We start from the raw sequence: 14,043 nt of genomic DNA on the forward strand, positions 1-14,043 counted from the left end.
GGCTGAACGCCTGTTGCTTCGCTATCACCTTTTCCCTATCATGCATGCTCTCCTTGAACTCGATAATGGTCAATGTTAGTGGTCATTTTTCTTTCCCTACAGTCAGTGCATTAAAATACAAAATAATGTGAGGGTATATTATATGCATGGTACAACAAAATGTCTGGAAGAACTCGTTACTTTCGTGGAGAAGCAGAAGGAGAGCTGATGGTAGACGACGCTGGTCGCTCAAGCCGGTTGTGTAGCCGTTCGACTTCTCTTTCAAGGCTAGAACAAGGGTCAACAACGGTTACGGAAGCTAATTAGACTGGCGACTTACTTGAGCGCCCGTTGCTTGTAGTCACCCGCCTCTCTTGTGACGCGACGATGTGAGGCTTGCAATTCGTGTTCTTTTGTTTGCTGCGTGAGGTCAATCAGAGTTAATTCACACCGGCTATTATGCCACAGCTTACCACTGTATCTAAAGCTTTTCTTAGATCCTGAATTCGAGTCTCGTAGGCCTTTCTGTCGTCCTCAAACTTGAGGCGCTGCCTTTCAAGCTCCGATTGCTGGAATTTAGCATCTTTCGCTAATTTCTCAGCGGATCGACCAAGCGTGCTACGGTCTCGGTTGCTTTGATTTAGTTGACTTGTTAGCTCTTCAATCCGACTGTCGACCCGTCTAGACAACGTAGCAGGCCGAGGTGAATTGGCGTAAGACCTTGTCTCTAGGTCCACGATGCGGACATTGAGATCTTTGACTTGTTTTTCCAAGTGTGCCTGTGCAAGACATTAAGCTGATTTCCTTTTCTCCTGTACTTGACTCCGGACTTACATTCTGACGTTCGAGTCCCGAGTTCTCTTTCCTAATCTTCTCTAGTTCGTTAGCACGCTCGACAGCGTGCGCCTCGGCCTTTCGCATCCTATCCAATGCTTGCTCCACACGATCTTCTTGTTCTTCAAGAGTCCTCTCCAGGTCCTGCTTCTTCAATTGCAATCGTTGGAATTCAGTATCCGACATGGCCTTATTAGTATCGGAGTGGTCGATTTTGATTGTCTCGAGTTCTGCTTGAAGTGCACGGCGTGCTTTTTGAAGCATAGAACGCTCAGCCTCTGCATCATCCAGAACCCCGCGCAGTTCACGAACTTGCTGATGAAGGGAAACAATCTGGGCCTGCTGTTCGGTTTGCGCCAGCGTCGATGCTTCAAACGCTTTTGTGATGTCCTTGATCTTGGTATCCATACGTTCCTTCTCTTTCTTCCACCCTCCACTATTATACACTTCATCGTCGTAACGCTGTTGGAGGTCATCGAAGTCAGATCGCACTTTGCGATTTTCTTCACGGATGCGACTCAAGCTGTCTCGCTGTGACTGCAACTCCTCACTCAGTTGCGCCAGTTCGGCTGTAACAAGACATCAGAAACTACAACGTCAACGTAGATGCTGTTTGTACCTTGGTACTTTTTGCGGGTCTGATCAATTGTAAAGTCGCGCTCTGAAAGGTCTTTTTGATGTTGTTCCCGTTCATCTTCCAACTCTTCTTCAAGACGCTTCTGAATCATAGCCAGATCAGAGGATTCCCGATCATCCTCTTCCAGCTTGGATTCCATTGATCGCAACTTCCTCTCCGATGTTTGATACTTATCCTTATTCACCTTTGCCTCAACTTTGGCATCTGCGAGAGCCTTCTCTGTCGTTTCAAGGGTGCGGCGAGCTAGATGCTCATTTAATCCTTATCCTTGAGTGATCATAGCTCAGACTCACCGTAAGCCTCGCCACGAGCAGCTGTTGCCCTTGCTATCTCGGCGGCCTCAAGGCGTTCTAGATAGCCTTGTTCCTTTTGCTGGTAAGTTCCAATTGCTGCTTTGAGTTCTGTTGAAATAAATGGTCAGGCGAGCCTGAATGTTGAAGTGGTGGATCTTACCGGATTCTGCAGCTGCAGAAGTAGTTGACTGAAGCTCATCGTCTTGAAGCTTCTTTTGTAATTGGCGCTTGGCATCTTTGGCATTTTTAACTCATTCTTATTCATTAAATCGATGATAAAGCACTTACTGCTGGCCTCATTCCTGGTGCCTTCGAGCTGCTCACGCAATTCATTGACTTCCTTTTGAAGCTGTTTCTTGGCATGTGCGAACTCCCGAATCTGTCCCTTTTGCGCCTCAATTTCGGCATTCGCGGTTCGCTGCTGTACAAGCTGTACAACAATGTCAGTAAGGCAAGGCTTCAGTAAGCGTCTATTCCTCACCAGCGCCTTACGAGAGTCCGCGAGACGTGAGTAACTATCTCTTTCGCTTGCAATCGTCTTCTGGAATTTAGCCCACATGGCTTGGATGCCCTCAACTTGAGCCGCCTCTGCCGTTCTGCGGGCGTCAGCTTCATCCTTTAATAATTCAGCCAGCCTCGCGTTTTCTTGTGTCAATCTTGCACGATACTGTTGTAGGAACTGCTTTGACCCATCGGTATTCTCGAGTTCTGCTGAGAGTTCTTTGAGGGATATCTCAAGATGATGGCGAACACGATCTGAGGCAGCCATCTGGAGTTCCAGAACTTGCACATGTTGTCTGAGTGCGGCAACTTGTCTCTCGCTATTCGCTCGGGCTTGCTGTGCCTCTCGGTCAACAGTTGGCGTGGTTGGCGCGCTCGGTAAGGACTTTTTCTTGGTTGGTGTGAGGTTATTGGGATTTTGCGGTTCGTAAGCACCACTTCTTCGAGGTGTCTTCCGCAACATCTCCTTCTCAAGCATGCCCTCGACTGCTTTCAACTCCTGCAACACTCGATTCTGGAACTCGCCATCCCGAGGAGTATTTTGCATGATCAATCGACGGATCTCCGCGTGTTGACGTTCAATGCTCTCTCGAATCTTCGCTGTAGTTGCCTTGGCCATCCCCGCCTCTTCCAGCTGCTCTTCTAGTTGAGTGATGCGTGATTCGTACTGACGTTGAACTTTAGACAATGAATCAGATGCAACACTATCATCGGCCAACCGCTCCAACTCGTTCTCCAGGTTGTCTTTGGCTCGTTGGACAAATGCTAGTTGCTCTGCCATTTCGTTTGCCTGATTGCGAGAGTTGTCCAGTTCAGAACGGAGGCGTTGTGCCTCAAGTGCTGCTGTATCTCGAGCTTCTCGTTCTTTCTCGACATCGGCAAGTGCACGAGTTGCTCTGTCTTCCTGCAACTTGATATTCTTCTCTTGACTGCGTAGTTCAAGACGCTCCTTCTCCGTAGCCCTCGCCAAGTCCTCAGCTTCCATCATAAGACGACCTTTTGTTTTCTCCAGCGTCCTGATATATGTCTGGTTCTTCTGCAACTCAAGCTGAGCTTCCGCAAGTTGACGATCCGTAACACGTTTCGCCTCTTCTAAGACATGCACATGTTCAACAATGGTTTTATCCTGCTTCGATTCAAGTTGCTTAATCTCCCACTCCCGGTTTTTCAAATCTGTAAGCGCCTTGTTGAGCTCGCGGTCGAGTTTCACATTGCGATCCTTGAGTTTAGCAAGCTCGGCCTTGTGCGAAGCACACAATTTCTCCAGTTCAGCACGTTTGGAAGATTGAATTTGAAGCTCTTCGCGAGTGGTTTTTAGCTGGCGCTCATTGTGTTCTTTCTCTCGCTGATGCCCAACGGTCATATCTTCGAACTTCTCATAGCGTGCATGAGCAGCATGCAGTTGACGCTCCAAATTCTGCGGTCGAGGTTAGTTGAAAAAAGCGTAATACTGTCGGTTTCATGCCCACCTCTTTATTCTTGACTGCGTCGGATAGCTGAGTATCGAGCTCAATCTGCTTTGTCCTCAGGGTCTGCAATTCGAAATCTGTTCCTCGTCTGGATTTCTCTAGCTCAACAAGCTCTGCCTTTGTCCTTGTGAGTTGGGAGGTTGCGTCACCCTCACGCTTAAGCAATGAGTTATAGCTAGCTTCAAGAGACTTGTGATCCCTGACCGCGTTCGTTCGCTCGAGTTCAAGTTTACTTTGCGACTCCAACGCAGCCCTCCGAACCTCTGCAAGCTCGTGCTTTAGGTCATTGACTTGATTTCGCAGGTCCGCAAGCTCAGCCTCTCTACTCTTCTCTACCTCATTACGACGCGTCTCTTCACTGGTCTTTGCCTCCAGCAATGATCGTAGGTCATCAAGTTCCTTTTGCAATGTAACGCGAAGTAACTGTTCCTGAGAGTGATCCTGTTGCTCGGTTTTGAATTGGGCTTCCAAGGTCGATTTCTGGTTACGCAGCTCGGCAATGTCCTGCTGCCTCCTAGCACTTTCGGTGCGGAAACCCTCAAGATCATCGGATATGACTCGGATTTGTTCCTCTTTCTTTGAGATCATGTCAGCATACTCTGTTGCCGAACGCGTCACTTCGGTCAATTGTTCCTTCGTCACGCGAGCTTCATCCTCTAATTTAGATGCCCGCGTCCTGAGAGCTTCCCTATATCATGCTGAGGTCAGGGCCTTATAAGATTGGAATACGAGCTCTATACTTACCTGGCCCGCTGTTCTGTCTCGAGTTTCCCTTCCAACTCCTTCACACTCGAACTCAGCCTATCCTTCGTTCGACCAAAATCCTCTTCCTGCTGTAACACAATATCCTTGAACTCTTCACCAATTTTTCTCAACTCCTCCTGGTTATGTACCAAAGTATCACACTCCTCTTGCGCCCTATGAAGCTCTTCCAACAATCCAGCCTCTTTCTTAGCCCATTCCTGTTGTTCTGACTCCATTCTCACAAGATGCTCCGCTGCTTGGTCAAACGCAACTCTGAGTGACTCATACTTCTCCTCGCTCTCCTTCTGCAACTTCATAGCCCGATCCAGCTGCGAATCCAGCAAATCTAAATCACTCTGCATAGCAGCAACCTCCTCTCCAAGATCACTCTCACGTTTCTTGCTTCGCTCGAGTAAAGATTCTTTATCCAATGCCAAAGCCCTCTCCGCCTCTAGCGCTTCTTCGACCTTCCGCTTCTCCGACTCCAATGACATTTTGAGATTCTCCAACGCTTCGCGTTCTTTTTTGTCTCGTTCGGCCCTCTCCCGTATCAAAACCAACTCGGCATCTTTCTTCCGTAGCTCTTCATCACTCCTCGTGGCAGCAAGTAAAGGTCGCACTTTCGTATAAAGTTGCCACCAAGGCCACTCCCTCAACTCATTGTACACCCTCGCGTTCTTTTGAATAGTTCGAATCGCCATAGCCCTATTCAAAATCTTTTTCATCTGCCTCCTCGCGGTCCACATTCGCGCAGCAGCCTGCAGACGCGTAAAAATGTCATACAATAACATATCCCTTCGTTCCTCAAGCTCTGCGAGGACACCAGCTTTGAAAAAGATCTTCGAAGTGCCAATCTTGTATATGCTCTCGTCAAGTTCCAAAACGTTTATCATCCGACGACACGCTTCGCGACCATCCATATAGCCACGAGGAATGATCCCTGGAGTCAAAATTTCATATCGTTGTCTAAATTCTACGAAGGGAAGTCGATTGGGGTATCCCAAACGAGCGATGCGAATTCCTTCCAAAACACCATTACAACGCAGTTGATCCAAGACGAGAGGTACGTCAATCCGATTCGGTTTCTTGTAATTGTTTGGAACAATGCAGCGAACAAAATGGGGTTGCGTAGATCGAAGTTGAAGCATGAGACTAGAAAGCTGCTCCTTGTGACGCTGACCGACTGTGCGGAATGCACCCTTCTTCAAAGTCCGTTTCTTTCCTACAGAGAACATGTTGTTAGGACCTCCTGGGACAGAGAGGTCACTAAATTCCGCAAAGAGGGTTGCAATATACGTCTCAGAAGATGCAGCGAGAACCCGAGTCAGATTATCATTGAGCGGGTCCTTATTCTTGTCTAACCAACCCTCCGTACGGTAATCCACCTTAGCAGCATAATGTTGGATAATGAAACCTTGCTCAAATCGAGTTGTTTCGTATTTGTCTTTTCCAGGGTGGCGGTACTCCTCGTCTTCATCCTGACTCGCCCAAAAGGTATGTAACTTGTTGGTGAAAGTGAGATCCGTCGCTTTCGGCATGATACACTCCTCGTCCAAACAACTGAGGATACCAATCACATTGCCACTGGATTCGATGAGGTCGATCGTGGGCTGCAGATCAAGACCAAAGTTAACATAATCCCACTTGATGTGTTCGCGCGCATACTCCTCTTGTTCAAGTATAAACATATGGTGATTGAAGAATTGTTGCAATTTTTCGTTCGTATAGTTAATCAGAAGCTGCTCGTAACCATTGATTTCAAAAATTTCGAAACCAGCGATATCGAGCACACCGATAAAAGTGGACTTAGATGAGGGTCGATCCAAAGCACGGTTGATTTGGTCCACAAGTGCGCCAAATGATTTCTCGTACAATGTTTTACACAGCGCCGCTAGTTCATCCAAAGCTTGTTGACGAGTGCGAGCTTGAGTCACCCATTCACGCCCAGCAAGAGCCCGTGGGCGTAACACTGCACGGATGAACTCTGTGAGAGGAATACCAAGCAAATGGCAAGCGCGCTCTGCCTGCGAGGTATCTGGCATCATAGCGTCATCGCCTCGGGATGAATTGATGACGATATTTCCAATGTGAAGGACAGCTGCAACGACTCTGAACAGGTTGAATTGTTCTGCTGACGTAAATCCCACTGTGTCAAGCGCTGCCTAGGACAAGGTTGAACACCGATATGAAAAAGTCGTCTAGCAGGGCTCACCTTGAGGCCCCCCCACTCCTCCCTATCGTCAACGCCATCAACCTCTCGCCTACTCTTGTTCAAGTACTCGTAATCTTCCACGTTTCCATCCAAAAGTAGTTCATCTGAAGAACAGTTAGTCTCATGTGCGCTTTGAGGCAACAGGAACCATACTCTTTAGTGTGTCACCTGCAGCAAGTAACTGATAGAACACATGGAAATTCCTCTCCGCTTCACTTCTGTAAACAACTCGACTTTTCTCCAGTAGGTACCAGTCAATGTTTGCCCCCGCAATGCTACCGTCCGGGGCGAACGAGATGCGCACAAACTTCCCAAATCGACTTGAGTTGTTGTTCCTTTGCGTTTGGGCATTACCGAATGCTTCCAAGATGGGATTGGCTTGCAAGATTTGCCTCTCAAGTAGCCCCAGGCGGCCTTTCGCATTCAACTGTGATCCTGTTGCCGATACTGAATTTGAGGGGACATGATTTCTCCGACTCATATTTCTCGAGAGGCCAGTCGAAGGCATCGACGCGACGGAACCGATTGTCCCATTTTTTGAATGCGTAGGGGACGGAGGCGCATGTGTATCGGTCGCAATAGCAGCCAAGTACTGAATCACCTTTTTCGTACTTTCCGTCTTTCCAGCACCTGATTCGCCTCTACATATCCGGTCAATATGATTTATAGGGGCGTGATAGATCAACGACGCACGTAATCAGGATACTTTGATTCTCCCTCTCATCGCCCATGTTAACCCAAGCACGTTCCGCGACCGCAAATATATGTGGTGGGTTATCATCTCTCCGCTTATTGCGATATTGTTGGATTATGAGGTCTGTGTAGAGGGGTAGGCTCTGGTAGGGATTAATGGCGACAAGGAATAAGCCTGAGTACGTCTACGAATATTGTCAATGGCAAATTCAGAGAGATAAGCACTCGGCGGACCAACGCACGTAGATTGCACCTGAATAATACCTTAACCGTAGATTATGCACGACACTCGCTTCATTGAGGAACGTCAAATCGGCAATATCTTCCACTCTATCAAACTTGGGAGGGTTCATCTTGAACAAGGAATCGAATGGAATTATCCTAATCTGCCCCATTCTTTCAATACATACAAGCTACATTAGAGGCAGGGTGCATACTAACCTCGCCTCCCTCCATCACGACCTCAGCAGCATCTTCGTCTTCGCTATGGACCCATCCTGGGAGATAACCTTCCTTGACATCGGGGACCCATACCTGGGTGGGCTGTCGGGCTGCTTCGGCAGCAGCAGCAACAGGCCTGGCGCTGGCCATGGTTGAGAGTACAAAGGCGGTTCTGTGGCCAGTTCAGCCGCCCCGCACGACGCGATCTGAAATCGATCCCGTGACCCGCATTTCAACCAACATGCACCGATTCGGCAAACAAACATCCACTCCGTGCCATATACAAAACGGAAACACCGAAAACGTTCAAATTGAATTGCATTTCGCCCGCAACCAGGCCCCCCCGATATCCTTATATAGGACGGATCCTGAAAATGGGCATTTTCCGTATTCTTGTCCGCACCCGAAATTGGAAATTTTGTCCGGATTAGCCATCCGGCCTACCGGAATTCTCGAGAGTTTGTCCGTAATTTTGACATCCGGCCTCGAAAAAAGCTACAAAAATTCTTAAAAAATCGCTAAAAATCACGAAAATACTCGGAAAATCTGTCCGAACTTGTCCACACCAGTCATCCGGCCTATGCCCGAATCAGCCTCCCACGTCACTGATTTGGAGTCTAGCCTTAGGGCCTGTTTGGACCAGTGATGGGCAAGTCATTTACTAGTAACCGAAAGTTGGTTACTTGGTAATTTAGTAATTTGATTGGTAATTTAGTCAATGACTCTGACCAATTACCAAGTTCCCAGCAACAGTAACGGGTCACAGTCACGAGTTCCAGTGCCCGGGCACCACCGCGTAGTAGGATGTATGCTGAGGTGTCTATATACTTGTTTTCCGAAGATGAATAGTTGAATCCATGACACAGAACTGTATTAGAACACTTTGTACATCCTACTTAAGCCCCGAAAATTATTTTTTCTGCTCCAATATCTATATCAATTCCATCAGCTTCATGATCTGCACCATTCAGCAACTCAGGTGATCAATGTAGAAATTGTGCCACCACCCATGTTCACAACCTGGCGCCATGGTTTAGAGAAGGTGAGAATTTATTCTACTGCATGGCTTCTGGGGCTATATATGCTATCACACATTCAAAATCGGCTGTGGAACAAGAAGCGGTCGATTATCTTGACTTTATCTTTGGCATCAGAGACAACATCATTCGCATCAGGCTGGACATCATTTGCGTGAGATAACATTTGTAATCTAGTAAATAGTAATTAGTCTGTTTACTAAGTAATCAAAGTAACGGCGTTTACTAAGTAAATGACTTTTACCTTGGTAATTAGTAACTCACCGCCCATCACTGGTTTGGACGTCACAGTTTCGAACCCGCAGTCTGCCAAATTTCCCTCCCATGGTTTCAAAATGTGTGGCCCTGAAACTGACAGGGGTTGAGTGTTCAGTAATATTTGAGTGATCCTGAAACCGCTGTCACAATATGTCTCATAGGGGTTCAGCATGTCACGATCGAGTTTGTTGAATATTTTGCAACATGTTCAAACAATAGGCAGTATTTAATGTTGAAACTTCACTACTATGTATACTGTATATCTACTAGGCATCAGGAAAATGTAATATGCCTTATCCTTGCCTTATGGGTCTTAGGCATTTTCATAAGGCCGTCATAAGACAAATTCGCCTAAGCCAGGGTCTCATCTTAAGCTGGACTTAGGCTGAACTTAGTGTTTGTGTATAAGTATGTATAATTCATAAGGCAGTTTCTAAGTACATTGCTCAAGTAATATGCATAAGCATGCCTAAGACACCATTGTTCCTGCATGATGTGGATAGGATATTAAGTAACTCATAAGGCTTGTACATCATCTTAAGTCCATCCATAAGTATCAAAAGCCAATAAGATATCATTTGTTACACTGCATCAAGAGCAGCATTCACAGATCCATTTAGAAGTATACTAGTATTCGCAGTCACGAAACTAATCACGAATTTCTCAAAAATAAAAGGTATAATGTACTAGCCAGATGGAACTCGGAAAATGCCAGTACATTTGAGGCATAAGGTGACATCTAAAGAAATAAAGGCAAGTAGGCGAACGAGAAAAATAAAGACTTAAAGAAATTTGGCACTAAAATAGTGATGGAGACAGAAGTGTCCAATTTCAGCAGCTTCGCGATGGCCCTGCCTCTGGCTGGGAGTGATGATGTATGTTGGATGGAATTTTCCCCCCTTTGATGCGCCTTGTAAGCATCATAGTAGTCACATCCGATTGTGTTGACAAATGACGGCTACTAGAGGAAGAGACCAAGCCGTGTTGACGACTCAGATGTTGAGATGGAGCCTACAACAAAGTGCACGATGAGTAAACAAATATATAGTAACTTTGTATCTTTACCTCCGCAGGCATATAAGTATGGAAAAACTGAACGTATCTGCGTCAGTAGCATCCAAAGTTAGAGTTGAATGGCCGTACCTTGCTCCTTGACTCCTGTATGCCCATTGACGTCTCAGCCTGAGCGGTGACTTGAAGGATGAGTGGAGCGTGAAGACTTAGATGAAAAGCATGAGTACTCGGACATGCATGTAAACAACAGTCTGAATCTTACCTGCGCACCCAAGCCTCTAGATGTTGCAAGAGGTGCAGCCTCATGTCAGCTGCATGTGTTTCGGAGTGCTGGAGGAGAAAAGTATACATATGTTGTAGAAGTTGATGGTAGTTGGGTTCCTAGTCCATAGTGATGTGAACGCCTAGTCCCTTGCATCGGCTGTGGTTGGAGTGATGAAAAATGGATAGGTGCATTGAAGGAAGTACTAGATGGTGGCGCAAAGAGTTGGGGGGACCGAGGCGTCATCCAAGACAGCGGAGGAGCTTCGAGTAACCTGGGGTTTGAGCTTGAAGCGGGTTGCCGAGAAGTTGGATGAGAAGGCTCCAGGTGCAATTGAGGCAGCTGTGACAGCTCAAGCATCAAGTCAGTAACGGGGCTGGAAAATAGACTGAAGAAAAAGGTCAAACCTTGGAAATCCAAGGCTTGGATGGGGCCGACTGGAAGCTGAGGCTACCAGCTGACATATTGGCAGCATCTTCGAGTAGGTCATTGTCTCCGAAGTCGGCACTGGCAACTTCAATGGCAGGCTGTTTGACCTTAGGTTTAGGCTTCTCGCATTTTTGCAACACCTTGATGTGGGGCCCAAGGAGGTTACAAATTTCCTCCCAGTTCCATGTCCTCTTCTTTACCTTGGCCTTGATGTTTCGATAGTAATATTGCGTCCTTGGTCCCCATTTCGGTTCTGAAAAAAGAGCATGACTCTGCATCTTGACTCCTTTTGTACTCATCTTCTTTGGGAAGTCAATTGAGTGACTCTTGGACTTCATAGCGCACTTCATAATCTCGACTGTAAGATCACAGTTGCTCCAGAGAACGACCGCCCGTTCTACCTGTCAATAGGTTCAAATGTATACTAAAACATAGAAAAAAGGTAGAGATCCTTACCGCTGCTGCTGCAATCGCAATTGCACCCCACGGCTCACAATTGATCGAGTCGTGAGCCAACCCTGGTGCCCAAGCTTTCTCATCCGTCATGAATAGAGCAAAATGAATTGTGAGTACATGCAGGAATGCATTACTCTGGAATATCCCCTTGGGTGGCTGGAAAAAGAGTTATTGGTTGTTCGTCCCTTTGTGTTAGGGCGACTGTGACTGTGATGTCACAGGTCACACCTGAACTTAAGAACTATAGAGGAAAGTGACAAAAGTTATATTAGGCGTGAACCTAAGAGAACTCGACGGAGTCTTCTACAAGCTTCTACCTACTTTATATACCTAGACTATGGCGCACAGACCAACTACCCTAGGTAACTATTTATATATTGACACGAGAAAAGAAGCAACGTATGAGAAAAGAAGAGTGGAGTAAGAAGAAAGTAAACAAGAACAACTTTGATCATAAAAACGTCAACAAGTCCAAACAAACCATAAAAGTGTCCACAAGTACAAACAACTTTCAAACCGGTAATTCATTCACACAAACCAATACCTCCCGAAGTAATTCCCAATCAACGCATCACATGGGCATAGTACGAAGAACCCGGCTATTGCCCAGTGTCACGGTCCCCAGTATCCCCATCTCTGTATTACCCACGCCTTCTGTTCCTCATAGTCCCACATTGCTAAGGTTACTCTCCCACACCGTCTGCACTGATGATCCGATAGGTTCCAACCTACCGGCCTGTCCTCTCTTCCTATAGCCGCTGCCGCCCTTCTCCACTGTACTTGCTCCGCATGGTTCGGAGGTAGGAAAGAAAAGATAAGATCAATTAGTTCAATGGGTAAGTCTGTAGCTTGCGCCATTTTAGCAGTATGCCGATAGTTTAGCCTCCGTCGAACTGTAGCAGCAGAGGGAAATTATTATGTAATAAAATATGTGACAGATGTGACAGCGTGACGCCGTGACATTCTGGCAAGGTTCTAACACTTTGAGGTATTCGACTTACACTCGTCTCGACGTCCGCAAATAAAAACTGGCATCCGTCTTGATGCCAGTCAGCCCAAGCAACACAGGTTTCATTCGAGTCTCCAAACTCTTCTGGTCTACACTCAAAAATAGTATCAATCGCCCAAATGGCGGTGGAACCGAGCTTCAATTTTCAGTTGCTGATCTTTTGAGCCACCTGGTATAAATTATGACTTGATTATATTCAATAGATGATGATCATGACGCACCCGTTTATACTCTGGGCTCTTCGTTCCACTTGTATCACCGTCTCGCTTAAGTGTGTAGTTACCTCTGACGTTTGCCCGACAGATCATTTCCAAGACCTCGACGATGGCACTTTGTGGCTGGTTCCAAGGATCCTCCTGGCTTGCGAGCCAGTTAAAAAAAGTGGGTAAGATGACGAGTTTCCAGGTATCAGCGGGCTGGGTGAGTTCATCTGGAAGATGTTTGTTCCTGACACGAGTACAGATCTTTGAGTTGGATGTGGGTTTGGGTTCGGATTCTTTGTTTGCACCTTCTCCCTTTCTGGATTGATGTTGAGTGCCGTACTTGGGATTTACAGGTTGAGCTTTAGGGAAGTCGTTGATATGTACAATGAACTGCCAGTACAGAATCCATTAGCCAGCAGAATTGATTGCTTCTATAACACACTTGATTATCCATACGCCTTCCGCCCTTGATTAGACTGCTCTTTGCATGGAAATATTCTTCGCCTTCATCCTGATCAAACATCCCACCAAAGTCGTTCACCACATTGAACGATTCCTCAATTTGTCCACTGGAAAAATGAGGATTATCAGCCTGAGAACGCGAGATTTGAGTACCATGAAGAATAAATATGTTGGCTCGTTCCTTCCCCTTCCCTTGAGAGATGTCCATCATTTCCAAGGCAGGGGAGGCAGGTTGCGTCTCAGACCGTCGATGATTCTACAAATTGCCACTGGCAGAGACCGAGTCGAGGAGTCAGTCACGGAGCTTTCAACGGTAAAGGTCAGTGTGAAGTTTTACCTGTTGATACTTTTGCGACCCCATCCCCCATTCTTGACCTCTAAGTTGTCGCCGTCTTGAGAATTGGTGATGGTAGGAGGGAACTCATGATAAATGTTCACCCCGGGCCCATGGTCATGGAAGACGGTAGGTGGGAACTTCGATTTAGTCAGCGAAGTGATGAGAGTGACATGAGAAGTTGAGTAAACACGAGGCTGGCACACACCTTCAAGCTGTCTCCCATGCTCTCGTTTTCCCTTCCCCTCCCCCTTTCGTTTCTCGCCTCGTTGGTATGGTGGAAGTTGATGTCCACGGACCTTTGACGAATAGCGCTCTCTGACGACGCCTATGAATGAATTCATTCCCAACATTGTCAAGTAAGTGATCATTCTTGATCTGTGTCTTGGAATCACTACTCACAAAGTTTCTTGAAGGATTTGAAACATTGAAGTGATGTTCTTCATCGGGTTCAAACGGCTCGTCAACAGGTTGACTCCCATCTGGTCCATCCAGTGAGTCCCCATAGTATCCTCGCCAAATGAATATTGAACTATGGTCATCATCCTCTCCATCCGACATCATATGCCACTCCTTATAGTCATCATATGTCTCATTAAGAAAAGGAGCCCTATACTTTCGGCCATTGGTGATAACAATTGGACTGCCATCATCACGTGGTCATCTTTCAAGTCCCGGGCCAGTGTCCAAGTTCACGTCGTCACAAGTGGACTCAACTTTACTTCTTTTGCTGGGCTCGTATTCCGAGCTTGAAGCCTCTGAGCTTTGATGTTCTT

General features: G+C 46.7%; 2 protein-coding genes across 2 annotated transcripts; both read right to left on the reverse strand.

Annotated features, from left to right (window-relative positions):
* Positions 1-67: 67 nt before the first annotated feature.
* Positions 68-7,953, reverse strand: AGABI2DRAFT_188171 (hypothetical protein; the record flags this gene model as incomplete). The annotated part of the gene is made up of 16 exons (XM_006456053.1): positions 68-267; positions 320-399; positions 453-758; positions 814-1,382; positions 1,433-1,693; positions 1,744-1,851; positions 1,904-1,978; positions 2,032-2,173; positions 2,225-3,661; positions 3,714-4,401; positions 4,458-6,619; positions 6,670-6,773; positions 6,823-7,310; positions 7,363-7,547; positions 7,605-7,748; positions 7,804-7,953. The coding sequence occupies 16 exons, from the start codon at positions 7,951-7,953 to the stop codon at positions 177-179; spliced, it is 6,990 nt and encodes a 2,329-aa protein (XP_006456116.1). The 3' UTR covers positions 68-176.
* A 945-nt stretch (positions 7,954-8,898) lies between these two features.
* On the reverse strand, positions 8,899-13,828 carry AGABI2DRAFT_146053 (hypothetical protein; the record flags this gene model as incomplete). The annotated part of the gene is made up of 14 exons (XM_006456054.1): positions 8,899-9,013; positions 9,105-9,238; positions 9,817-9,837; positions 10,242-10,317; positions 10,375-10,442; positions 10,782-11,204; positions 11,260-11,415; positions 11,992-12,042; positions 12,261-12,362; positions 12,490-12,861; positions 12,914-13,040; positions 13,271-13,407; positions 13,476-13,595; positions 13,670-13,828. The coding sequence occupies 14 exons, from the start codon at positions 13,826-13,828 to the stop codon at positions 8,899-8,901; spliced, it is 2,061 nt and encodes a 686-aa protein (XP_006456117.1).
* Between the last annotated feature and the right edge of the window lie 215 nt (positions 13,829-14,043).

This window comes from Agaricus bisporus, assembly GCF_000300575.1.
Source record: "Agaricus bisporus var. bisporus H97 unplaced genomic scaffold AGABI2scaffold_12, whole genome shotgun sequence".
In the NCBI taxonomy this organism is placed as follows: Eukaryota; Fungi; Basidiomycota; class Agaricomycetes; order Agaricales; family Agaricaceae; genus Agaricus; species Agaricus bisporus.